The sequence below is a fragment of the Pelophylax lessonae genome (genome assembly GCF_965119305.1).
Source record: "Pelophylax lessonae genome assembly, chromosome: 2".
Classification (NCBI taxonomy): Eukaryota; Metazoa; Chordata; class Amphibia; order Anura; family Ranidae; genus Pelophylax; species Pelophylax lessonae.
This window is the reverse complement of record NC_138769.1, coordinates 168,119,756-168,146,457: the sequence shown is the minus strand read 5'-3', so window position 1 is coordinate 168,146,457 and position 26,702 is coordinate 168,119,756. Positions and strand designations below refer to the sequence as shown.

Sequence of the window (26,702 nt, the reverse complement as noted above, 5' to 3'; positions counted from 1 at the left end):
TAGAATAATAGTCTATTTTTAACAGAGATTTAAATTGTCTATATGTTTTTAAGGTTCACTCCAGACAGGTCTAATTAGGGTACACATCCTTTATTACTATATATTTATGCAGTCAAGTTTAAAAGAAGTTTTGTACAATGCTACTGTAAAAAATTATAGTACAGCTTGAAGTAAAATATTTTAGAAAACTCTGTTCACTTGTCTAGACAAAAGAAATAAAATCATTTTTTAGCCACGCTGGCTCAATCATCTAAAATTATAATTTGTGTAAGTCACATTAGACCAGCTAAACGGTGAAATCAGGCCCAAGTTTTAGGCTTTTAGGCAAGGTGGGAAGGTACTTACAGGACAAAGGGAGCTTTAGGGTGACACAGTTGGTCATGTTATCTTTTTTCATTATTTTTTCATTATTATAATATAATATTTTATTTACCAGCAGGTATCTTCATCACTATCCCAGATAGCAAGCAATTGTGCTGCAAGTTTGAAAATTACTTGCTAAGTCATTGCTAAACTTGCCAGGCTTCACAGATTTGTTGCATAATTGCAGCAAGTCCACATTGCATGGCTCTAGATCAAGATCTAGATCTAGATTTTTTTTTCAAACATTCTGCAAGTCTGCTGCCAGTTCTGGTTCAGTTATGTTTTGCAATAGTCATCCCACCACAGTTGTCACTGTTAGGGATGATCGAACGGTTCGGGTCGACCATCGGTTCGACTCGAACATTGGCTGTTCGAGGTTCGGCCGAATTTAGAACTTTTTGCCTAAAGAGTTCGTAATTGGGCAACCAGAACCGACCAAAATGCAATGGGACAGGAAATGGGCTTTAAAAGCCCATGATTGGACCAGAACCATTAGCAAAAGCCAATTGAGGGGGCAGGAGAATGCTAGGAATGTGATTGGAGTGACTAGGGGGTCCATAGGCCAATCATTAGTGAATACGCCCCCCAGTATATAAGATAGCCCCTGCCAAATTCCTAGCATTCTTATACAGGACATGGAAGAGAGTGGAATGCTGTTCTGTTACTTATGTTACAAAGTGTTACAAAGTGTCATTTAGCAATTTTTAGTGTGAGGAAAGGGATATCTAGTGTAGTTAGGGTGCTCTTTTACACTTTAGTTAGCTTTAATTTATTCAGTTTCTGTAGGGAAAGTGTTAAGTGTAAGGGGACCGTAGTGTAGTGTAGGGTTAACTGACAGTGACTGCTATGGCAGGGTGACAAAACCCTTCCATATCAGGGTGACCGCTATAGAGAAAAGCTAGTGTCACTTTCGCTGCAGTAATATGGCTTTATATACACCCAATATATACACCCATGTATGTATATATACACCTAGACATATATAGGTGTGAAAGGAGCAGAAAAAACAACTTGCGCTAATAAAATAATTAACACCAATATAGTTACGCTCCCACACCTATATATGTCTAAGTGTAATATACATATAAGTATGTGTGTATATATACCACTATACACAAGTTCAGATGTTTTGCCTGCCTCCAAAAACCCCAAAAAAATGCCTGCAACAACACACCTGGGCGGTTTTTTTTTTGACACTAGCATTTTTTTGGGCATTTTTTGGGGTTCTTTGGAGGCAGGCAAAACATCTGAACTTGTGTATAGTGGTATATATACCACTATAGTTCAGATGTTTTGCCTGCCTCCAAAGAACCCCAAAAAATGCCCAAAAAAATGCCTGCTACTAAACCGGCAAGGTGTGAAAAGCGAGAAGCCACTAACCTGTTCTATAACTGACCTAATACAAACAATCTTTTTTTTTTATGGTTCTGGACATGCTACAGAGCTGAAACTTCACAGCTATATAAAAGACACATCTAACTCAATTAATAAAAAACAAAAAAAAACAGTAAAGAAAACCCAACTATACAATCACATATACACAATCCTATACCCGCAAGTTGATCTAGAGGAAGGCAAAAAAACCCCAGCAAAGCATGATCCAATTTGCTACAGCAGGGGAAATAAAATTCCCTCCTCATCCCATGAGAGGCAATCGGATATTCCCTGGATCAACTTTACCTATAAATTTTAGTACCCATTTATATTATGTACACCCAGGAAAGAATCCAGGCCTTTTTTAAAGCAATCTAGTGAGCTAGCCTGAACCACCTCTGGAGGTAGTCTATTCCACATTTTCACTGCTCTTACGGTGAAGAAACCTTTCTGTATTTGGAGACTAAATCTGTTTTCCTCTAGATGTAAAGAGTGACCCCTTGTCCTCTGTGTTAATCTTAAAGTGAACAACTCAACACCAAGTTCACTATATGGACCCCTTATGTAGTTGATCATATCCCCCTTAATCTCTTCTTCTCAAGAGAGAAAAAATTAAGTACCTCTAATCTTTCCTCATAGCTGAGCTCCTCCATGCCTCTTTTCAGTTTGGTTGCCCTTCTCTGCACTTTCTTCAGTTCACCTTGGAATGTTACTGGTCCAACTAGGTGATATACTGTATAAATGATAGTGTAGCACTCCTTTAAATTCCTCATATAAAACAAAATACATCATAAAGCTTTTTCACACACAAAACATGGCAAATAAACAAAAAATATTATAACATTTATATACTTTTCCTTTAGTCTTTTTTCCTTCTAATCTGCAGCTGCTGCATTTTTCTGAAAATGCAATAAAATATGGCTATCTAGAGTTGTTCTGTACACAGAATTTGTAATGAACTCCCCCCCAGAAACATAATGTCCTGCTTGTGTGATTGGCTCACCGATTTTCCCAGAAGTCTGCCTAAGATACAAGTCAGATTTCTGGCATCCCCTGGAATAAACATGTCAATTTTGGTGAGATACTCCCAATAGGAACATGTCTAAAGGGAGGCAGGCCCAGTAGATTTTCTAATTAGTGCTCTGCAGGTGCACAGCTGATTGATAATTATGAAACCACTCCCATTAGAGCCAGTCAGCACAGAGGCACAGAGGAACAAACTGATATATTCAGAATAACAAAATATAGAAATCTGCAACAAAGGTTGTTATAATCCTTGAAAGCTACATAGATCACCCAGAGGGGGAAGTTTTTTCTCAACAAAAGTGGAGTTACGCTTTAAATAAATAATTTATTACAAAAAATGCCCCACTCATGTGATGTTGTGTTTAAAAATATATAAACCAAACTTATGTACACACTATGTGTCGTTGTGGTAAAAAATATATAAAAACCAAACTTGTACACAAAGTCCAAAAATAATCCCAATATGCAAATCAAAAAACTGAAGGTGCTGAAAAACCTTCAAATCTTCCAGTGTCTTGAATCAACAACTTTCTAATGTGCTCTCGCCTCCTTAGATGGACCTCAATTTTACTAAAGCAAACATAAATAGTCTTATACCAAAATGTCCTTCAGCAACCTCTCCAGCCACAGTCTCCTCCTGTAGAGCACTCCAGCTCCTATAGGCTCATAGAAAAATATAGTGAGACTCCATAGTGCTTCACCCCAGATTTATTAAGATAAACTTACATTTGTGCAATTGCACTCACATTGTAAAGTAAGTATTAATGCATGTAAACAATAACCTCCAGTCCACTCCCAGTTATCAGACCCAGGACTCAATGCCCAGAGTGGGACAGCATAATGATGTCACAAAGCTCTTCCCACCTAACATGTGGGACCTCTCAGGACTTTTTCAAAGGTAGGGAGCACTGTGCTAAGAACCTGTACGTCACTTCTTAGGACAGCTAGGGGGGGGCGCGTGCGCTGTGGGGGGCGCGCGCATGTGTCAATTGGCTACAGGGGGAGCCAATAAGCGGGTTCAGCAGATGCAATGTTCGCTGGGCACCTTCGATCGCCCCATGGAGACAGAACGGCAGTCTGCCGAAGTAAACTCGGCACACTGCTGTTCTGTCAGTGATGAACACAGGGATCCTGTTTTCCTCCTATTTAGGAATACAGGTCTCTGTGTTCATCCAGTGAGTCCATCCCCCACACAGTTAGAAAGCACCCCATAGGCACAAATTTAACCCTTTGATCACCCCTGGTGTTAACCCCTTCTCTGTTAGTGTCATTAATACAGTAACAGTGCATATTTTAGCACTGATTACTGTCGTAATGTCACTGGTCCCCTCAAAAGTGTCAAAAGTGTCAGTTAGGTGTCCGATCTGTCCGCTGCAATGTTGCAGTCCCGATAAAAATCTCTGATCGCCGCTATTACTAGTACAAAATTGATAAATAAATAAAAATTACATAAATCTTTCCCCTAGTTTGTAGACACGATAACTTTTGTGCAAACCAATCAATATACACATATTGAGACTTTTTTTACCAAAGATATGTAGCAGAATACATATTGGCCTAAATTTCGATTTTTTTCATTTATTTTTTTATTGGGAATGTTTTATAGCAGAAAGTAAAAAATATATATATTTTTTCTGAATTGTTGCTTTTTTTGTTTATAGCGCAAAAAAATAAAAACCGCAGAGGTGATCAAATACCACTAAAAGAAGCCTCTATTTGTGGGGAATAAAGGAAATCAATTTTATTTCGGTACAGCATCGCATGACAATTGTCAGTTAAAATAACGCAGTGCCGTATCGCAAAAAATGGCCTGGTCATTAAGGGGGTAAAACCTTCCGGTCCGTAAGTGGTTAATACCCATATGTATTAAAATTACCTTACCTGCCAAAGGTACACATGGATAAGAATAATCCCCTGTGTCATCAATCATGAATGGAATGAATGGAATCTGTGCCTCACTGGGAAATTTTACTCCAGGATGTCACTGGGGAATTTTACTTCAGGACCCTAAACTAGGTCCTGTTATCCCAAATAGGTTGAGATTCATGTACAACAGAACACCTAATATCAAAACAAAATTGTCCCCAGTAAGATGCGTGAAACCAAAAAATCCCTCCTCTAATTTATTTCTAACTTTGAGTCGGTTCACACTAATCCGACTCAAAGTCGCCCCGACTTCGGGCGACTAATGAAGTCGCACATGCAGCGGGACTTCAGCGCGGCTTGCAACGACTTCTCATAATAGAAGTCAATGCAGGTCGCTCCGACTTTGCCAAAAAATGGTGCAGGAACCTTTTTCTAAGTCGGAGCGACTTGAGTCGCTCTGATTAGAACGGTTCCATTGCACAGCATTGGAAGCTACTTGTCAGGCGACCAAGTCGCCTGACAAGTCGGATTAGTGTGAACCGGCTCTTATAGAGCATGGTGATGTTAAAAAAAAAAAAAAGAAGAAATTGAGTAGTTTTGTAAATCAACAAAAGGAATTTTTTAATAACAGTTGGACAATCTTTATTTTAAAATCCTATTAACTATTTCTACCAATTTTGTAATTTATGGTCTTTCTTGCCCTCTGAACCTCCCTATGTGTGCTGCACCATACATCCTGCGCAATATATTTGGAGAGCACAGAAAGCTAGAGGACTAACAAAATATAACAGCCAATTGAGTCTTTGTTTCTATTTAAAAAATCTTTTAAAATTATTTTATTTAGATTATATATATTATTAAATACATATACTGTATATAATTTTTATATATCCTTCATATATGTTTTACACAATTCATTTATATATATCAGTTGATATATTTTAATAGATTCTTTTTTTAATATTTTATTTTTCTTTATAATTATATTCATCATTATAGTATATAATGAATGGTGATTTTAATACTTTTGGGCTATGTTAAATATATCAAATTTTTACATTTAATTTTAATTAAACAAATAGCCTTATTTATCTTTATTGAATTGAGTATTATGATTATAATGATTGGATGTCATTTACCATGTCCTATTATTTATTTAGTGTTGAGCTGTACATTTGCTAAATTGCTGGTTATAGTTCTCCTTCTGGCATCGCTAAGCCTCACAGTGCAGTGCACCTTTTTCTGAGGCTGAGCTTTAAAGCTGGCTCTTTCTCCTCTTTTGAAACAAACAAAGATAAAATTCCCAGTTCAATTTGCCAACCAGTCTGCTTACCAACCAAATTGGCCTGTCTAACAGTTTGCGTCAATACAGGGGTTTAGTTAGCACACATTTGCAAACGCATGTGAAAGCTGCAGGGCCACGTCAAGGCTCCCTGTTACCTGCAGTCCTAACTCTAATGAATTTTAAAGAGTCTCCACAGTGGGAGCACATGCAAGCTAATGGATAGATAGGGGGCAGGTGAGCCTGGAGGTGGCCCATCCCTCCTGAAAGGTAATTGGGGGCATAATGGAAGCCCAGCTGATAGTATTACAGCAAAGGCACCCAGTATGTCCACTCACCAGTACACATATACAACAAAGAAAATGGCCTCTGCCCCCACCTATAACTGGCCTTCATAGCAAAGAACACATGGAAGGGCAACGCACATGAAACAAACAAAGATAAAATTCCCAGTTCAATTTGCCAACCAGTCTGCTTACCAACCAAATTGGCCTGTCTAACAGTTTGCGTCAATACAGGGGTTTAGTTAGCACACATTTGCAAACGCATGTGAAAGCTGCAGGGCCACGTCAAGGCTCCCTGTTACCTGCAGTCCTAACTCTAATGAATTTTAAAGAGTCTCCACAGTGGGAGCACATGCAAGCTAATGGATAGATAGGGGGCAGGTGAGCCTGGAGGTGGCCCATCCCTCCTGAAAGGTAATTGGGGGCATAATGGAAGCCCAGCTGATAGTATTACAGCAAAGGCACCCAGTATGTCCACTCACCAGTACACATATACAACAAAGAAAATGGCCTCTGCCCCCACCTATAACTGGCCTTCATAGCAAAGAACACATGGAAGGGCAACGCACATGAAACAAACAAAGATAAAATTCCCAGTTCAATTTGCCAACCAGTCTGCTTACCAACCAAATTGGCCTGTCTAACAGTTTGCGTCAATACAGGGGTTTAGTTAGCACACATTTGCAAACGCATGTGAAAGCTGCAGGGCCACGTCAAGGCTCCCTGTTACCTGCAGTCCTAACTCTAATGAATTTTAAAGAGTCTCCACAGTGGGAGCACATGCAAGCTAATGGATAGATAGGGGGCAGGTGAGCCTGGAGGTGGCCCATCCCTCCTGAAAGGAAATTGGGGGCATAATGGAAGCCCAGCTGATAGTATTACAGCAAAGGCACCCAGTATGTCCACTCACCAGTACACATATACAACAAAGAAAATGGCCTCTGCCCCCACCTATAACTGGCCTTCATAGCAAAGAACACATGGAAGGGCAACGCACATGAAACAAACAAAGATAAAATTCCCAGTTCAATTTGCCAACCAGTCTGCTTACCAACCAAATTGGCCTGTCTAACAGTTTGCGTCAATACAGGGGTTTAGTTAGCACACATTTGCAAACGCATGTGAAAGCTGCAGGGCCACGTCAAGGCTCCCTGTTACCTGCAGTCCTAACTCTAATGAATTTTAAAGAGTCTCCACAGTGGGAGCACATGCAAGCTAATGGATAGATAGGGGGCAGGTGAGCCTGGAGGTGGCCCATCCCTCCTGAAAGGTAATTGGGGGCATAATGGAAGCCCAGCTGATAGTATTACAGCAAAGGCACCCAGTATGTCCACTCACCAGTACACATATACAACAAAGAAAATGGCCTCTGCCCCCACCTATAACTGGCCTTCATAGCAAAGAACACATGGAAGGGCAACGCACATGAAACAAACAAAGATAAAATTCCCAGTTCAATTTGCCAACCAGTCTGCTTACCAACCAAATTGGCCTGTCTAACAGTTTGCGTCAATACAGGGGTTTAGTTAGCACACATTTGCAAACGCATGTGAAAGCTGCAGGGCCACGTCAAGGCTCCCTGTTACCTGCAGTCCTAACTCTAATGAATTTTAAAGAGTCTCCACAGTGGGAGCACATGCAAGCTAATGGATAGATAGGGGGCAGGTGAGCCTGGAGGTGGCCCATCCCTCCTGAAAGGTAATTGGGGGCATAATGGAAGCCCAGCTGATAGTATTACAGCAAAGGCACCCAGTATGTCCACTCACCAGTACACATATACAATAAAGAAAATGGCCTCTGCCCCCACCTATAACTGGCCTTCATAGCAAAGAACACATGGAAGGGCAACGCACATGAAACAAACAAAGATAAAATTCCCAGTTCAATTTGCCAACCAGTCTGCTTACCAACCAAATTGGCCTGTCTAACAGTTTGCGTCAATACAGGGGTTTAGTTAGCACACATTTGCAAACGCATGTGAAAGCTGCAGGGCCACGTCAAGGCTCCCTGTTACCTGCAGTCCTAACTCTAATGAATTTTAAAGAGTCTCCACAGTGGGAGCACATGCAAGCTAATGGATAGATAGGGGGCAGGTGAGCCTGGAGGTGGCCCATCCCTCCTGAAAGGTAATTGGGGGCATAATGGAAGCCCAGCTGATAGTATTACAGCAAAGGCACCCAGTATGTCCACTCACCAGTACACATATACAACAAAGAAAATGGCCTCTGCCCCCACCTATAACTGGCCTTCATAGCAAAGAACACATGGAAGGGCAACGCACATGAAACAAACAAAGATAAAATTCCCAGTTCAATTTGCCAACCAGTCTGCTTACCAACCAAATTGGCCTGTCTAACAGTTTGCGTCAATACAGGGGTTTAGTTAGCACACATTTGCAAATGCATGTGAAAGCTGCAGGGCCACGTCAAGGCTCCCTGTTACCTGCAGTCCTAACTCTAATGAATTTTAAAGAGTCTCCACAGTGGGAGCACATGCAAGCTAATGGATAGATAGGGGGCAGGTGAGCCTGGAGGTGGCCCATCCCTCCTGAAAGGTAATTGGGGGCATAATGGAAGCCCAGCTGATAGTATTACAGCAAAGGCACCCAGTATGTCCACTCACCAGTACACATATACAACAAAGAAAATGGCCTCTGCCCCCACCTATAACTGGCCTTCATAGCAAAGAACACATGGAAGGGCAACGCACATGAAACAAACAAAGATAAAATTCCCAGTTCAATTTGCCAACCAGTCTGCTTACCAACCAAATTGGCCTGTCTAACAGTTTGCGTCAATACAGGGGTTTAGTTAGCACACATTTGCAAACGCATGTGAAAGCTGCAGGGCCACGTCAAGGCTCCCTGTTACCTGCAGTCCTAACTCTAATGAATTTTAAAGAGTCTCCACAGTGGGAGCACATGCAAGCTAATGGATAGATAGGGGGCAGGTGAGCCTGGAGGTGGCCCATCCCTCCTGAAAGGAAATTGGGGGCATAATGGAAGCCCAGCTGATAGTATTACAGCAAAGGCACCCAGTATGTCCACTCACCAGTACACATATACAACAAAGAAAATGGCCTCTGCCCCCACCTATAACTGGCCTTCATAGCAAAGAACACATGGAAGGGCAACGCACATGAAACAAACAAAGATAAAATTCCCAGTTCAATTTGCCAACCAGTCTGCTTACCAACCAAATTGGCCTGTCTAACAGTTTGCGTCAATACAGGGGTTTAGTTAGCACACATTTGCAAACGCATGTGAAAGCTGCAGGGCCACGTCAAGGCTCCCTGTTACCTGCAGTCCTAACTCTAATGAATTTTAAAGAGTCTCCACAGTGGGAGCACATGCAAGCTAATGGATAGATAGGGGGCAGGTGAGCCTGGAGGTGGCCCATCCCTCCTGAAAGGTAATTGGGGGCATAATGGAAGCCCAGCTGATAGTATTACAGCAAAGGCACCCAGTATGTCCACTCACCAGTACACATATACAACAAAGAAAATGGCCTCTGCCCCCACCTATAACTGGCCTTCATAGCAAAGAACACATGGAAGGGCAACGCACATGAAACAAACAAAGATAAAATTCCCAGTTCAATTTGCCAACCAGTCTGCTTACCAACCAAATTGGCCTGTCTAACAGTTTGCGTCAATACAGGGGTTTAGTTAGCACACATTTGCAAACGCATGTGAAAGCTGCAGGGCCACGTCAAGGCTCCCTGTTACCTGCAGTCCTAACTCTAATGAATTTTAAAGAGTCTCCACAGTGGGAGCACATGCAAGCTAATGGATAGATAGGGGGCAGGTGAGCCTGGAGGTGGCCCATCCCTCCTGAAAGGTAATTGGGGGCATAATGGAAGCCCAGCTGATAGTATTACAGCAAAGGCACCCAGTATGTCCACTCACCAGTACACATATACAACAAAGAAAATGGCCTCTGCCCCCACCTATAACTGGCCTTCATAGCAAAGAACACATGGAAGGGCAACGCACATGAAACAAACAAAGATAAAATTCCCAGTTCAATTTGCCAACCAGTCTGCTTACCAACCAAATTGGCCTGTCTAACAGTTTGCGTCAATACAGGGGTTTAGTTAGCACACATTTGCAAACGCATGTGAAAGCTGCAGGGCCACGTCAAGGCTCCCTGTTACCTGCAGTCCTAACTCTAATGAATTTTAAAGAGTCTCCACAGTGGGAGCACATGCAAGCTAATGGATAGATAGGGGGCAGGTGAGCCTGGAGGTGGCCCATCCCTCCTGAAAGGTAATTGGGGGCATAATGGAAGCCCAGCTGATAGTATTACAGCAAAGGCACCCAGTATGTCCACTCACCAGTACACATATACAACAAAGAAAATGGCCTCTGCCCCCACCTATAACTGGCCTTCATAGCAAAGAACACATGGAAGGGCAACGCACATGAAACAAACAAAGATAAAATTCCCAGTTCAATTTGCCAACCAGTCTGCTTACCAACCAAATTGGCCTGTCTAACAGTTTGCGTCAATACAGGGGTTTAGTTAGCACACATTTGCAAACGCATGTGAAAGCTGCAGGGCCACGTCAAGGCTCCCTGTTACCTGCAGTCCTAACTCTAATGAATTTTAAAGAGTCTCCACAGTGGGAGCACATGCAAGCTAATGGATAGATAGGGGGCAGGTGAGCCTGGAGGTGGCCCATCCCTCCTGAAAGGTAATTGGGGGCATAATGGAAGCCCAGCTGATAGTATTACAGCAAAGGCACCCAGTATGTCCACTCACCAGTACACATATACAACAAAGAAAATGGCCTCTGCCCCCACCTATAACTGGCCTTCATAGCAAAGAACACATGGAAGGGCAACGCACATGAAACAAACAAAGATAAAATTCCCAGTTCAATTTGCCAACCAGTCTGCTTACCAACCAAATTGGCCTGTCTAACAGTTTGCGTCAATACAGGGGTTTAGTTAGCACACATTTGCAAACGCATGTGAAAGCTGCAGGGCCACGTCAAGGCTCCCTGTTACCTGCAGTCCTAACTCTAATGAATTTTAAAGAGTCTCCACAGTGGGAGCACATGCAAGCTAATGGATAGATAGGGGGCAGGTGAGCCTGGAGGTGGCCCATCCCTCCTGAAAGGTAATTGGGGGCATAATGGAAGCCCAGCTGATAGTATTACAGCAAAGGCACCCAGTATGTCCACTCACCAGTACACATATACAACAAAGAAAATGGCCTCTGCCCCCACCTATAACTGGCCTTCATAGCAAAGAACACATGGAAGGGCAACGCACATGAAACAAACAAAGATAAAATTCCCAGTTCAATTTGCCAACCAGTCTGCTTACCAACCAAATTGGCCTGTCTAACAGTTTGCGTCAATACAGGGGTTTAGTTAGCACACATTTGCAAACGCATGTGAAAGCTGCAGGGCCACGTCAAGGCTCCCTGTTACCTGCAGTCCTAACTCTAATGAATTTTAAAGAGTCTCCACAGTGGGAGCACATGCAAGCTAATGGATAGATAGGGGGCAGGTGAGCCTGGAGGTGGCCCATCCCTCCTGAAAGGTAATTGGGGGCATAATGGAAGCCCAGCTGATAGTATTACAGCAAAGGCACCCAGTATGTCCACTCACCAGTACACATATACAACAAAGAAAATGGCCTCTGCCCCCACCTATAACTGGCCTTCATAGCAAAGAACACATGGAAGGGCAACGCACATGAAACAAACAAAGATAAAATTCCCAGTTCAATTTGCCAACCAGTCTGCTTACCAACCAAATTGGCCTGTCTAACAGTTTGCGTCAATACAGGGGTTTAGTTAGCACACATTTGCAAACGCATGTGAAAGCTGCAGGGCCACGTCAAGGCTCCCTGTTACCTGCAGTCCTAACTCTAATGAATTTTAAAGAGTCTCCACAGTGGGAGCACATGCAAGCTAATGGATAGATAGGGGGCAGGTGAGCCTGGAGGTGGCCCATCCCTCCTGAAAGGTAATTGGGGGCATAATGGAAGCCCAGCTGATAGTATTACAGCAAAGGCACCCAGTATGTCCACTCACCAGTACACATATACAACAAAGAAAATGGCCTCTGCCCCCACCTATAACTGGCCTTCATAGCAAAGAACACATGGAAGGGCAACGCACATGAAACAAACAAAGATAAAATTCCCAGTTCAATTTGCCAACCAGTCTGCTTACCAACCAAATTGGCCTGTCTAACAGTTTGCGTCAATACAGGGGTTTAGTTAGCACACATTTGCAAACGCATGTGAAAGCTGCAGGGCCACGTCAAGGCTCCCTGTTACCTGCAGTCCTAACTCTAATGAATTTTAAAGAGTCTCCACAGTAGGAGCACATGCAAGCTAATGGATAGATAGGGGGCAGGTGAGCCTGGAGGTGGCCCATCCCTCCTGAAAGGTAATTGGGGGCATAATGGAAGCCCAGCTGATAGTATTACAGCAAAGGCACCCAGTATGTCCACTCACCAGTACACATATACAACAAAGAAAATGGCCTCTGCCCCCACCTATAACTGGCCTTCATAGCAAAGAACACATGGAAGGGCAACGCACATGAAACAAACAAAGATAAAATTCCCAGTTCAATTTGCCAACCAGTCTGCTTACCAACCAAATTGGCCTGTCTAACAGTTTGCGTCAATACAGGGGTTTAGTTAGCACACATTTGCAAACGCATGTGAAAGCTGCAGGGCCACGTCAAGGCTCCCTGTTACCTGCAGTCCTAACTCTAATGAATTTTAAAGAGTCTCCACAGTGGGAGCACATGCAAGCTAATGGATAGATAGGGGGCAGGTGAGCCTGGAGGTGGCCCATCCCTCCTGAAAGGTAATTGGGGGCATAATGGAAGCCCAGCTGATAGTATTTTCTTTTTCCTCTTTTGACAGGCTTGACAAAGGGAGTGGAGCCCCTGAAGCATGTTGCCTCCCATTCACCACCAATCACGACACTGACACTGTGCAGAATCTGGTCTGTGTGGATTGCATTAGGAGTGGTGGTAGATGCCGCTGGCAGTCATCTTTCTTGGCAGTTTGGTGCTCTGCCTTGTAGCTTACCAATCCTAGGGATTCCTTATAGCCATGCTGTACATCTGCTTATTTCAACCATTTGTAATCATAGTCAGAAAATCTACGAGATTCCAAAAAGGACATCCCAGCTAGATGCTTGTCTTATATCATTCATATAGCACCACAGCCTGAGCCAGTATTATGGAGAGAATACAAGAACTACCCTCTCCGGAGAAACAAAAGTGGATTAAAGCTGCAAGTGAAAAGATGGCATCTCTCAACCAGCTCCAACCTAGAATGCAAAGATGTAATCACACCAATAGAAAATACTTGAGAAAGAGAGAAAGGGAGGGGCAGGGGGACTTTTAAGGGGATACCGTCATCAAGACCAATAACAAGTAGCAATCAAAAATATGTAAAATTAAACAAATTTTATTAGAACAAAAATGTACAATTAAAAATTATCGTGTTAGCAAACACAGATAATAAATAAATACAATTACAGAGACAATTGCCAGTAAATTAAACAGTAGCATAAACAAAGCTCATAAGAGCATGTTGTCCACAAGGGGGTGGTCTAGATCACTCAGCCCAATACAGACCTAACCCAGAGATGGTGTAGCTGGTAGGTGATACATATATTGGACGTGGGTGCCTATACGTGAGCCCAGCCCGACATGTTTCGCAGGAGACCGCTTCTTCAGGGTATAAAAATGTGGATATATGGATATCAGCAATTACTACTACAAGTAATAAGAAAAAGGAAAAAACAAAATCAGTATACATAGATATCAGAGACATACCACATATGTTTATATGTATAATTTATTTGGGACGTGGATACCCTTAACCCTAGTTGGTTATTTATATTCCCCAATTTGGAGACTGTCCTCTTTTTTCATACAATAGAAAATATTTATCTAAATTTGAAAGGAGAAGATCCTCTACCTAACAATGGAAAGTACAGAAAAGCAGTGGGGTCACTAATATACATATACTGTACAGTATACAACCACTGTTAAAGCTACATTTTGAAGAGCTCCAAAAGAGGATGGGATTTATATGAGTAGTTGTTGAGCGGGTGTGTTAGCATTCTGACTATACACACATCAGCGCAATCAATCTTATATATTAGAACATGAATAGGAGTCCTTCCTCTAGGTGGTAGTGTAGTAGTATTATGTTGATGCTTGCATAATTTCATGTTTTTCCTAGTGGAACTTCATGCGTATGATGTGATTTCCTGTCTCTGTGTTCCTATTGTTTTCCAGTAAAACAAGATGGGCTCAGCCATCTGTCCAGAAACATTTGACTCATAGAAGCAAGAACCAAGGATCATATCTTCAGGACCAACCTGTAATACCCTTCATTACCAGGCCATTTTCAGATTTCTGTGCAGTGACAAATTGACTGACAATTAACTTGGTCATGTAACACTGTACCCAAATTAATTTAATACCATTATTTGAGACAGATATAGCTTTTCTTTTGGTGGAATTTAATAAGCACTTCTTTGAATAACTCTAATTATTTACTGCAAAACTATTGTAACAAAAAAAATGAATTCACCTTGGGGCATCCACCTTCCTAAAAAGGATCATTTGGGGGGTTTCGTAATGTTCTGTTTTTTTATTTCAACAGTACTGTAAATAAAAGTGGCCATATAGTGCTGAATTGGACACATTTTGATCAGTGTCTGATCATCCCTGCTCGACAGAGGTCAACTGTTTGATTGATTTCTTTTGAAGAAAATGTTGGAAAATTATCCTTGATCAGCAGCTGCAGCCAATCAGCAGCAGCCACTGATCAATGTCAGTCCCGGCAGTAAAATTCTTCTATTTACCATGTTTGTGTGGATGGAGGAATGTGTTCATATTTTTTTGTTCAGTCGGCTAGCTGTGTATGGCTGGCTTTACTTTCTGTTGAAAGAAAAAAAAAGGCCAAAACAGTACAAACCCTCCCCCAAAGTAGACACCCCAATGTGGTGTCAATTTTTGCTACATTTTTTTTTTTTTTTTTTTTTAATGAAGAAACGCGCTTGTATTAAAACACGGAGCTCTGTAATGGTGCACTAGATACAGCACATACAGGTCATATATGACACAAACAGGGGGGAGAAGGAGGTGAAATTGTCAATGTACAGGTCACACACAGAAGGAGAAGAAGGGGTAATGTACAGATATACAGGATAGGGTAGGTTAGGGGTTAATATATAGGTCACATACTAGAGGTTAAATGTGCAGAAGACGAGGATGAAAGGGTTTAAAAACAGTCAGTGAAAATCAACTCTTCTCAAATTGTTGCAAGAATGATAAAACACTAACCAGTATATATTTTTATATGTTTTAGTCTTCTTTTATACATAAAGTTTTTAATTCCTCTGATTGTAAGCCACAAAAACTGTATATAATGAACCTAATATTCTAAACACACTATTATCATTGGCCATCTTCAGCTACATTATATCATATGTAGCGTCGGCTGGCTTCCTTTAAAATTCATCTAGCAGATCATTATTCCCCTCAATGTCATGAACAGCCGCAGGGAGGGAGCAGGACTTCTGATTGGCTGTTGCAACAGCCAGGAAAACCCACCCCTAGTAATAAAACCAAAGAACAGACGCTCATTGGCTGCCATCTCAGCCAGTGAACTGGATCCGCCCCTGCAAAACCCGAAGCATAGAGGACTTAAATGTTAATTCTTAATAAAAATAAATGTTAGAAAGCAGGAAAATAATAGTTGAAGGGAGAAGGGAAAGAAGGGCTGTTCAGTGTAAAGTATAACTAAAGGCAAAACTTGTTTTCTTAGGTATGAATAGAGAGGCTAGGGATAAGAATACTTCTGAGTTTTTGAGAGAAAAGTAGGGAAATGGCGCTGCCTAGTTGGAAAGGTATATAGGGAAGTAATTAAATCTGCACTTTAATTACTTCCCTGTATACCTTTCCAACTAGGCAGCGCCATTTCCCTACTTTTCTCTCATTCACTTTATAGCTTTACGCTATAGTTTAGAGAGGCTGCAGCCTATTTTTAGTAATGTAATATTTATTCATCCCATCCACTTTTATTCAAATAGTCCACAAGTGCAGAGTTTTATTCAAACACTTCTGAGTTTTTATTGCTGTCTGTGCCCAGGTTAGGGAAATTCACCCTGTCTGTTTGACAAGTTTACCATTGTGACTGAACGTGAAAGTAAAAGAAAAACACAAATTGTGGGCTGTCCCCAGAACAGTAATAGAGTAGAAATCTTCAAATGGGGCACTAATATTTCTGATTCTGATGACAAGAGATTCCTTAACTTTGGATTTCCACTTCCTGTTTTGGCTATGGGACAGAAAGTGATGGGAATATGGCAAAAATAAAACCTACAACTGACAACCCTTCCTTTCTCCAGTCCACAGAGACAATTGAGTACTGTCCGTGATACTTTTTTTATTTGCACTAACATACAATTTTTCAGGACAAGCTTTCGGGGTATGTCCCCTTCTTCAAGATCCAAGCAGTACTCTTGTACTTTCTCCAATCCAAAAAAGTTTCGCTTTCAGTTCTACTTTATATAGACACATTTTATTATTTTTTTTATATCTCAGGTTGCTTTAACTGACAGCATCTGCAGATTAAAGTTCATTCTGTAGATCTGCAGATGAACAAAAGTAATAATCTTACTTTGTATCTCTGTATTTCACATCTGAACTGTGTTGATAAACATAGAGTCTGGTGGTTCTTTTTCGACAGCTGCAGCTGCTAGAGATGCTGTATATACACAGCAACTTTCAGCTTTATTTTAGGAGAATGGCCAGCGGTTGGGATGGGCAGATGTGGTAGATAAAATTTCCAGTCACTACTTACCAACCAGCCAGCAACCAGCCAAATTAACCTGTCTAACAGTATGCGTTAAAAACAGGGGTTTAGTTGCACACATTTGCAAATACATGCGTAAGCTGCAGGCCGCGCCAAGGCACCCTGATATCTGCAGTCACTAACTCTACCTTTAAAGAGTCTCCACAATGGGAGCACATGCATTCTGATGAGATAGATGAAGGACAGGTGACTGGAGGGAGCCCACCCCTCCTTAAAGGTGCAGGGTCACACTGAACACCCAGCACATAGCACAATGGCAGCGAAGGTGTCAGTGCGTTGCCTGACCAATATAAACGTTATACGATATTGCAAAAAGTGGTCACCTCCTCCACCTATAACTGGTCTAGATAGTAAGGAGCACTGGAAGGGCAAACGCAGATCAAAAACAAAGGGATTTCCAGTTACTACTTACCAACCAGCCAGCAACCAGCCAAATTAACCTGTCTATTCTAACAGTATGCGTTAAAAACAGGGGTTTAGTTGCACACATTTGCAAATACATGCGTAAGCTGCAGGCCGCGCAAAGGCACCCTGATATCTGCAGTCCCTAACTCTACCTTTAAAGAGTCTAAAGAGATGTGGTAGATAGACAGATGGATTGTATGTTCTACACATGTCCTGTATACTATGATGAGGTCTTTAAATTTGCACATGTGTAACACATCTAGTGTCCTCAACTGGGTAATTTAACAGTGGGAACAGACTGCAGAGAATTCCCCTTTGGATTTTGTTTTGCACACAGACATACAGGCCTCAACAAATTATTTGATATCTTCTTTATCACTAGACCACAGATAAACTTGGTTTATGAGGTCAAAAGTTGATTAATATTTGTCCATTTTGAAGCTAGTGCCCAGGCAAAATCTCAAGAACACTTGAGATTTTGCTGAAATGGTTTAACTGACAGAAAAGGATATTGGTAGTCCCGGATTTGGAGTTTTAAGGTTCAGATGTTCAGGAGAGGGAAGTTTCTTGATATTTTTCTCTTTGGTGGATGATAAGTATGGTGTTAATAAACTATGAAAAGAGAAGAGCGCAATAAATCAGGCAGGGATTCAGCAGATGCTGAAGGTGAAAAACGAAACCGAATAACTGGCTGAATAACAGTATGTTGCACCACTCCTCAAGAGCCAAGTTGACAAAAAGTAGTTCCCAGTCTCTGATGGAGTAGATAACCACAAAAAATGAATTAATTGGGGAAATATCCAACAGAGTAAAGATTGCTAACCATGCATACATTTGCAGACTAATTGTAGAAAAAAAAAAACCTTTGGCCAGTTTATAAGGTCTGTGAAAAAAATAAATAAAAAAAGTGTTAATAGAAAGTATTTTTATTCCTTGTATTTATGTATAAACAGATGGCTAGTTCTATCTGTGGGATGTAAAGCCAAGCTGTCCAAGTACAATCTCATACATGCTACATAATATCACCACTATACTTTACTAATGGAGCATCAGTCATGTATAGTAGGTAAAAACAATTATTTTCAATACATGATCATTATTGACAGCTTACCGGTGTAAGTGCTGGTTCACACTAATCCGACTCAAAGTCGCCCCGACTTCAGGCGACTTTGAAGTCGCCCATGCAGCGCAACTTCATCGCGGCTTGCAAACGACTTCTCATAATAGAAGTCAATGCAAGTCGCTCCGACTTTGCTAAAAAATAGTGCAGGAACCTTTTTCTAAGTTGGAGCGACTTGAGTCGCTCTGATTAGAACGGTTCCATTGCACAGCATTGGGAGCTACTTGTCAGGCGACCAAGTCGCTTGACAAGTCGGATTAGTGTGAACCGGCTCTAATTATGTTGTTTAAAAAAAAAAAACAAATAAAATAAAAAAATAAGCTGTAGATTTTGAGCTACTGTCCACAAAATGTTGGATGGTAGTCCTGATAACAAAGAAGTGAACCAACCACTTTTTCATTTTGGAAGGGCCTATACTGTTTATGCTGACAACACTTTATCTTTGGCATCATTTTTAGTAAGCAGCTAAGAGAGGTAATAGAGTGGAGTGTAATATAAACTGCCAGTAATAGTTAACATCATTGGGAGCTACATTAGGAACGTCATCCATTAACAGACCTTTAGTACATGAGAAGTACATGGCAAAAACAGAGAATATATTCCAAAATGGTAATTAATGTTTTTTTGAGAAGGTTTTTTTTTTTTTCAGTTTGACATTTAAACTATTGGCTTTGATTCAAGTATTGATAAAATAGTGGCCCTTGCCAAAGGTTGAATACATCTCAAATTAATATCAAGCAACCCCCCCACTGACCTTTGTAGCTGCAGGTACTGAAGTTATTTATGCTGAAAGTTCACAGCAGGAGCTCTAAAAAAGTTATCTCAGGTGGCCTAGCTCACTTTGCCTCCCCCTTTTGAGAGCACCTGTTTTTCCATTTGAGAAGGTTGCTGAGTCACTACAGGGAGGGGAAGCAGGGTGAGTTCAGCTGTTGAAAGAACAATTCTAACTACTTAAGTTCTACTTGTACAGAGAAATGTGAGGATGAATTGCTACATAGTGGTGGCAAGTAAATATAATTGTAATATTGGGTAATTTAAAAATGAATAAAAAAAAAAAAAATTGGGTAACTAAAATATGATGTATTTGTATCCAATTTATTCATCCGTAGTTTTTTTTTTTTTTGAAAATTGTTCAGCAAGAGGCAGATCCATCTATTACCACAATATCATAATATAGGTTTGTAGGTTTGTGGGCCCTACTAAAAACATATATATAGAGGGACTTTGGAATTCCCTGCACTTGAGTTCCCAGGTCTACAAATGTACTATGGCCATTACAAAGGGTCCCACAATCCTTAATTTTAATGTATTCTGTATTAGATTATTTATCAATTTTGGGTGGACTGAACCTTTACACATTGTCAAATATATTTGAAAAAAATAATAAATTATTTTTATAATGCTTCTACTGTTGCATGTGATAAATAAATATTCTTTATGCTGAAATGTATGAAGTTTGTAATGAATAATTACTAGAAAACATTATTTAACTTACAATATTTGCAATACTGTACATAATTTAAAATATATCAAAGCAAAGAAAAATTATGAATATTTTATCTAGTGTGTTGCATATTAATTTATTTTTATCTGGTTTGTTTTTTTTCTTTGTAGTTGCACTCTGCAGTGAAAAGAATTCAAGTTCACCGTCCAGGGTTTAATTATACATTTGCTCACATTTGCATGCTGAGCAATGAAAAGACTTGCATAGTGGATGATATAGTACATATTTTGGAGGAACTTAAGGCAGCTCGGTCCCTTAATCGAACAAACTTTATCATCACCTATCCCATCACACAGTTAAAGGATGGCAGAGAAGTGTACAATGGGCACCAATTGGGAGGTGTTACTGTGCACAGCAAAGATCGGGTTAAGTCTGCTGAAGCAATTCAGCTCACATACTATCTGCAGGCAATCAACTCCTTCAATGAACTAGTGGCTGAAAAGTGGGAATCCATTTTCTGTGAAACCGTAGAAAGCTTTCAGAAATTAAACAGAGAGGTCAAAATGTACCCTTTCACGTCTTCATCTCTAGGAGAAGATTTTCAGAAAACCAGCAGGGTTGCAGAACGTTACCTGATTACAAGTCTCATGTTAGTCGTCTCACTGGCCATCTTGTGCTGCTCCATGCAAGACTGTGTCCGAAGTAAGCCATGGCTTGGTCTGCTTGGGCTGGTGACTATCACTTTATCTACACTCACCGCTGCTGGAATCATCAATCTCACTGGAGGAAAATACAATTCCACTTTCCTGGGTATTCCATTTATCATTATAGGTAAAGATAATCTTTTTAACTTTTGCATTCTGTTAATAAATGGATACAATGCTAAAGGATAAGTGCACCATTCTGCTTCTACCCTCTGCCTGCAGCTATTAGATTGCAGGACTGTGGACCTGTTTTAGATGAAGGTTCTATAGACTCCATCACTCAGAATAGTTTTGTTTGCACTAAAACCGAAGTGTTTACAAAACTACACCTAAAGCACAGTGCTGAGGTATATTTACAAAGTTGCTTGAGGGCTGAGAAGGCAGGAGCAGAATACAAATAGTGCACTAAAAGGTGTACTTATCCTTTAAGGTCCCATAGATATGAGATGGTCATCTTTCAGTCTAATAGACTGCAATCACATTAAAAACTGTTGCATGTCTAAAAGCAATTTGCGACCTTTGAAGACACTTTCTGGCTGTCCAAGAAAATTAAAAAGCCTTCACAGCTGAGGGTTTCCTCTGCCAAGTTTAGTCAGCCTTGTTTTTTAGTGACTAGGCCAGTTCTTCAGGGTTGCCCGTACACTGTATAATCATGGTTTCTCGGCCAATACATATTTATGCACTGATTAATCGAAAGAACTTGCATTCACAAGTCAAACGTCCTGATCACCATCTCATGTTTATGGTCACATTTACAAGTTGTGTTGAATTATAAGATGATATAAAACTAACATGTTAATTTGTTTTTGTTTTTTGTTTAAGAGAATCATTCTCAAAGTCCTAGACCTTGATTTGTTGGTGAGGTCCCAGTTTTTAAAGATTTGTCATCGGATAATTTTGTCCCTGAATTTCTGTTCTGATTTTTAAACCTAGTATAATTGAAAGAATATAGGCTCATGCACGTAAGTGGTGCGAAGGGTAATAACTCCTCATAGTAATATTAGGGTCCAAGTGTGAAAACATTGATTGGTTGTTTGAATAGCAAAGGCTACTGCACTACTTTCTCAATTGTTTGTCTTATAGAATACGTTATGTCCCTTGGTCCTCTGAAATTCTACTTTTGCAATGCAGCTATAGTTAAAAAAAAATTGGCAGGTATGTAGAATATCCACTCACTGGGCATTATTGATCAAATTGTTTGTTCTATCGCTTTATACTGCACTAAAAGGATGAGAATCTGGATACAACAAGAACATTTAATTTGATAAACAATGCCTATTAAATCTGAAGGTAGTTTATGATGACACACATTTCCTTATGAATCTCTCTGTGTAAATGGGTTTATGTACACCACTACAAGTTGCAAACTTTTGTTGTTAGGCTAATAGTTGATTTGGATTAAATGGTAACTAGATGTTTTATGTAATATCTGCAGCCTAGAAGCCAAACATTATATTAAATTGCAAGGAACATTAACTGGCCTATTTATCAGAAGGTTAACTGCATTTTTTGCTGGACATATAGGGCATATTTCCATTGCCAATTATAACACTGGCTGACAGTATATTCCCCAATTATCAGTTTGGTAAACATTCTCAGCATTGAGTGATGAATGCATGATGTATACATGGATTTTCTACAACCTTTATAAATATAAAAAATAGTGATGCTCTACTGACAACTCATTTGCCAGCTATTATTTCTTTATAAATATGCTTTTTAGTTTGACTAATTTCTCAGTCTAATGCAGGCGGGTTAAAGGATTTACGATGATTTGTTTTTTCTTTTTTTACAGACAGTGTAATCGGTTCAAGCCATAAAAATGATGTTGTGTATTTTAAAATTACTTTTTTGGCAGCATGAACACATAGCTAGAATGAGGTTAATTTAGAACCTCTAGATAGTTATCTCCAAGTGCATCACAATGTGCAATAAAACGTTTTATGATTTGGGTGCAGTAGCTGAGAATGCCAGGCTTGCTCCAAATGTAGATACCTAGGGCTACAAGAGCAAAAAGGACTCCATTTGTAACCCACCTAATGAAGGAGAATTAAACTTCTGCTTGATTTTACTAACCCACATCCCTCTGCTTAAAGAGGAAATAAACCCTCCTCTGCAACTTTTACCTATAGGTAAGCCTATGATAAGGCTTACTTATAGGTATTGTAAATATCTCCTAAACATGTACCGTTTAGGAGATATTTACCTTAAATGCAGCCAGTGACATCATTGGCGCATGCGCTCTGAAGGAGCGGCCGCTGGTGCCATTCCTTCTGAGCCCCGTGCCGTGACCGTCGGCTCCCGCGCGCATGTGCGGGAGTGACGTAATCGTGGGTCCGGCCAATCAGATGGCCGGATGCCGCGATCCCGGAAGACGGCAACTGAACATGTCGCTCGTCATACAGGTAAGCGGGCGGCACGGCGGGGGCTCGTTCTAAGGTAAGTATTTCATAATGAGCTAGTATGTGATGCATATTAGCTCATTATGTGTTTCTCTTTCAGGTTGGAAAAAAAATCATTTTTAATGAGTTTACAACCTCTTTAATGCACCAATAGTGTATAGAGATCTGATTACATATTTGGCCAAATTAGAGGCGAAGTGAATTGCTAAGGGTTTACAAACGTACCTTAAAAATAATATTGCTCAAAACCTTTCCTGCATAGGGCTAATAAAGTGCCATGTATGCCACCTTCTTGGATTACTCCAGGGATGCCCAGGGATGGTAGACTGCCCAGCCTACTTAGCTCTCATGCCAGTGCTCTTTTTCTGCCCCTGGTTTCTTATAGGCAAAGCACTTGTCAAGGTATTATGTCTCTGCAGCTTTTGGGGATACGCTTTCAGGTTGGGACATAGCTAGGGCAAATCAGTGCTCCCATGAAAGGTACTATTTTTATTTAACCTTTAAGGAAGATCACAAGAGATTATCAATGAATTGTGATAAAAAAAATGGTACTGTCACAGATGAGAGGAGCAGCAAGCATGGTTGGAAGTTCAGGTGGACAAAGCAACTTGCGCACATTAGGGAAAACAAAAAAATGTGGTCACAGAGATAATAAACATTCATAATGTAATCTACAGTTAGTTCACCATGATGGTTGATATCCCTAAAACCCTTTGCAATTCCAAAAGTTTGATGTTTACACGAATGTGCAGGGTAACTAGACAAAGAGAAAATGAAAAAAAAAACCTTAAAAATTGTACAGTTTAACTTTTGACTCTAGCTTCATATTCTGCTGCCCACTAAATCATAAATCCTTAAAATAATGAAACATGATTATGAAAAAAAGTATCCACCCAGTGCAAGTAGTGAATGGATTTGTATCCAAAAAGTTCCAAATAAAGTGCTCCATGTGCATGCAATATTTCACTCCAAAAGACCCAAAAGACACTGTGGATATTCCCCCACATGGGTGTGCACTCACCTGCAGGTATGGACCCCCTGGGCTTATACCGAGGGGGGTATACTAGGCTTTGATATACTTGTAATTCCTCTAGAGATTGGAGATCCCTCCTGATGTATCTAGTTCATAGGGAGAGTAAGATGACAGGGATCAACATAGAGTGATACCTTTTATTTGAAACCACATAAGAAAAAGTAAAGGCGTCCACTCACATGTAAAAGTACCATATCCTGGCACCAGGAATGATCTGCCAACAATTAGTTGTAAACCGCCACAGCTCCTTGATCCTCTGGAGCCAGCATGCGTTCCACTAGGTGGAAGTGTTGAGTGTTTACATTTTACTTATATTTGGAAGGCCATATGCCACATTTGAATACACCATGCCTAGATAAGGAGGATAAAAGCCAACACATACCTAGCCTAGCACTTGTGCCCAGGGCAGTTATAGTTTGCCATGGGCATGCACCAGACTTTAGGAGTGAGGAGAATAACAGAACAGAAGCATTGCTGAGCATTGGGCAGGCCATATCAGAGAGAAAAAAAAACATTTGTCTGTATCGGAGGTCTGCCATAGTCATTTTAACCACTCAAGGAGTAGGACCACCCGCAGCAGATTTACTGCGGCAGGCAGTCCCTCCTGCATGAACCAACGTAACAGTACGTCGGTCGCACGCCTGCAACTAGGGGCCGAGTGCGCGCTGCCGACGGCGCGCTCCTGCCCCCACTCGGCAGCAGGGACTCCGCGATCATTCCCCGCTTAGAGAGAAGGACGGTCAGCTGTTGTAAACACAGCTGACCGTTGTTCTCTCTGGAATGATTACAGAGCGCCTGTGATCCTTCTATGTAGGATCACAGGTCTCTGTGATCATTTCAAAAGCCCAACCCCCATACAGTTAGAAACACTCCCCTAGGCTTACATTTAACCCCTTGATCACCAACTGTGTTAACCCCTTCCCTGCCAGTGTCATTATTATAGTAACAGTGCATATTTTTAGCATTGATTGCTGTAGTAATGTCACTGGTCCCCCAAAAAGTGTCAAAAATGTCAGTTAAGGGTCCTATCTGTCTGCCGCAATGTCGCAGTCGCACTAAATATCACAGATCGCCGCCATTACAGGTAAAACAAAAACAATAAAAATGACATAAATCTTTCCTGTAGTTAGTAGACGCGATAACCTTTGCGCAAACCATTTAAAATACGCTTATTGTGATTTTTTCTTACCAAAAATATTTAGCGGGAAAACAAATTGGCTTAAAATGTAAAAAAAAATGTGGGGGGAATGTTATATAGCAGAATATAGCAGAATGTGAAAAAAATATATATTTTTTTTCAGAATTGTCACTCTTTTTATGTTTATAGCGCAAAAAATAAAAATCGCAGAGGTGATCAAATACCGCCAAAAGAAAGTTCTATTTGTGGGAAAAAAAGGACATTGATTTTATTTAGGTACATTATCGCACAACCGCGCAATTGTCCGTTAAAATAACGCAGTGCCGAATCGCAAAAAATGGCCTGGTCATTAAGGGGGTCCAGAACAAACTGGGAAAAGAAGACAAAAAAAAAGGCGCGCACCCACAAGGCAGGTGTGATAGTACACACATCAACATTGTACATAAAATCTCCAAGGTAGCCAAGGTCCCACACAAAGCTGAATGGAATGCAGTGTGCCGTATGGGGCTGCTATGGCTGGGCTGATGCATTTCAGGGGCGAGCCCCCTTCCTCAGAGCCAGAAAAGTTGCTGTTCTTTATTAAGGGGGTAAATCCTTCTGGTCCAGAAGAGGTTAATCAGGAAACAGAGTAAGAAATATTTCTGGGGGTTTGCTGATAATAACAGTTCTTCTCTATACAGTATGTCCTTGTTTTTCATTTTGAAATGATAGGTTATAGTAGACAGTGCTCTGCTTACTGTATGTGTACCCACGAGATCTGGTCACTTGGTCTTAGCACCAATTGCTGGCTCTATGAGCTTTTACTGCACATCAGTATTAGCCAAAACTGACTGAGATCTGGCAGCTCCACAGTTAGCTTGAGCAGGTTGACAAATCCCTATGTAGGCATCTTTAATTAATGTAAGTGACAAATGCCTTGTATTTGTGCCTACAAGCTTTTTAGCCTTTCTGCTTTGTGTGTAGTTTGATAGAATCCCAAATATCTCAAAGCCTCACGTTTTTCATTTCAGGAAGGCGTGATGTGCTGCCACTGATGATTTGGCACTAAATTATGTTTCTAAAACAATCAGCCAAGCACATTGTGCTTTGGAAGTTAAATCCAGTGTTTGAAGATCCTTTTGCAATTCACTATTATTTACAACGTAAACATCTGTACAGCTGCTAATCTCTTAAATTACAATTTATAAAATGCAGAATACATTCCCATTTAGGTAAATGGAATAGCTGAACAGCAAACTGCTAAATTTGTAATTATGTTGTCAGCTGAAAGCAGATGGATTATCGTAATTAACAAATATGACCTGAATTGCTGCAATCTTGGGATGAGAAAAACACAATATGAGTTTGCTTAGGATTAAATAATAGAATGCTTACAACTGTGTTTTAAAAG

The 26,702-nt window shown here is 40.7% G+C and overlaps 1 protein-coding gene across 1 annotated transcript in view; it reads left to right on the top strand.

Moving 5' to 3' along the window:
• The window catches only part of PTCHD1 (patched domain containing 1), a 289,175-nt gene that overhangs the window by 139,080 nt on the left and 123,393 nt on the right, over positions 1-26,702 (top strand). The window contains exon 2 of the mRNA XM_082244723.1: positions 20,206-20,866. Coding sequence (XP_082100849.1) covers positions 20,206-20,866 — 661 coding nt within the window. The remainder of the gene's footprint in view (positions 1-20,205; positions 20,867-26,702) is intronic.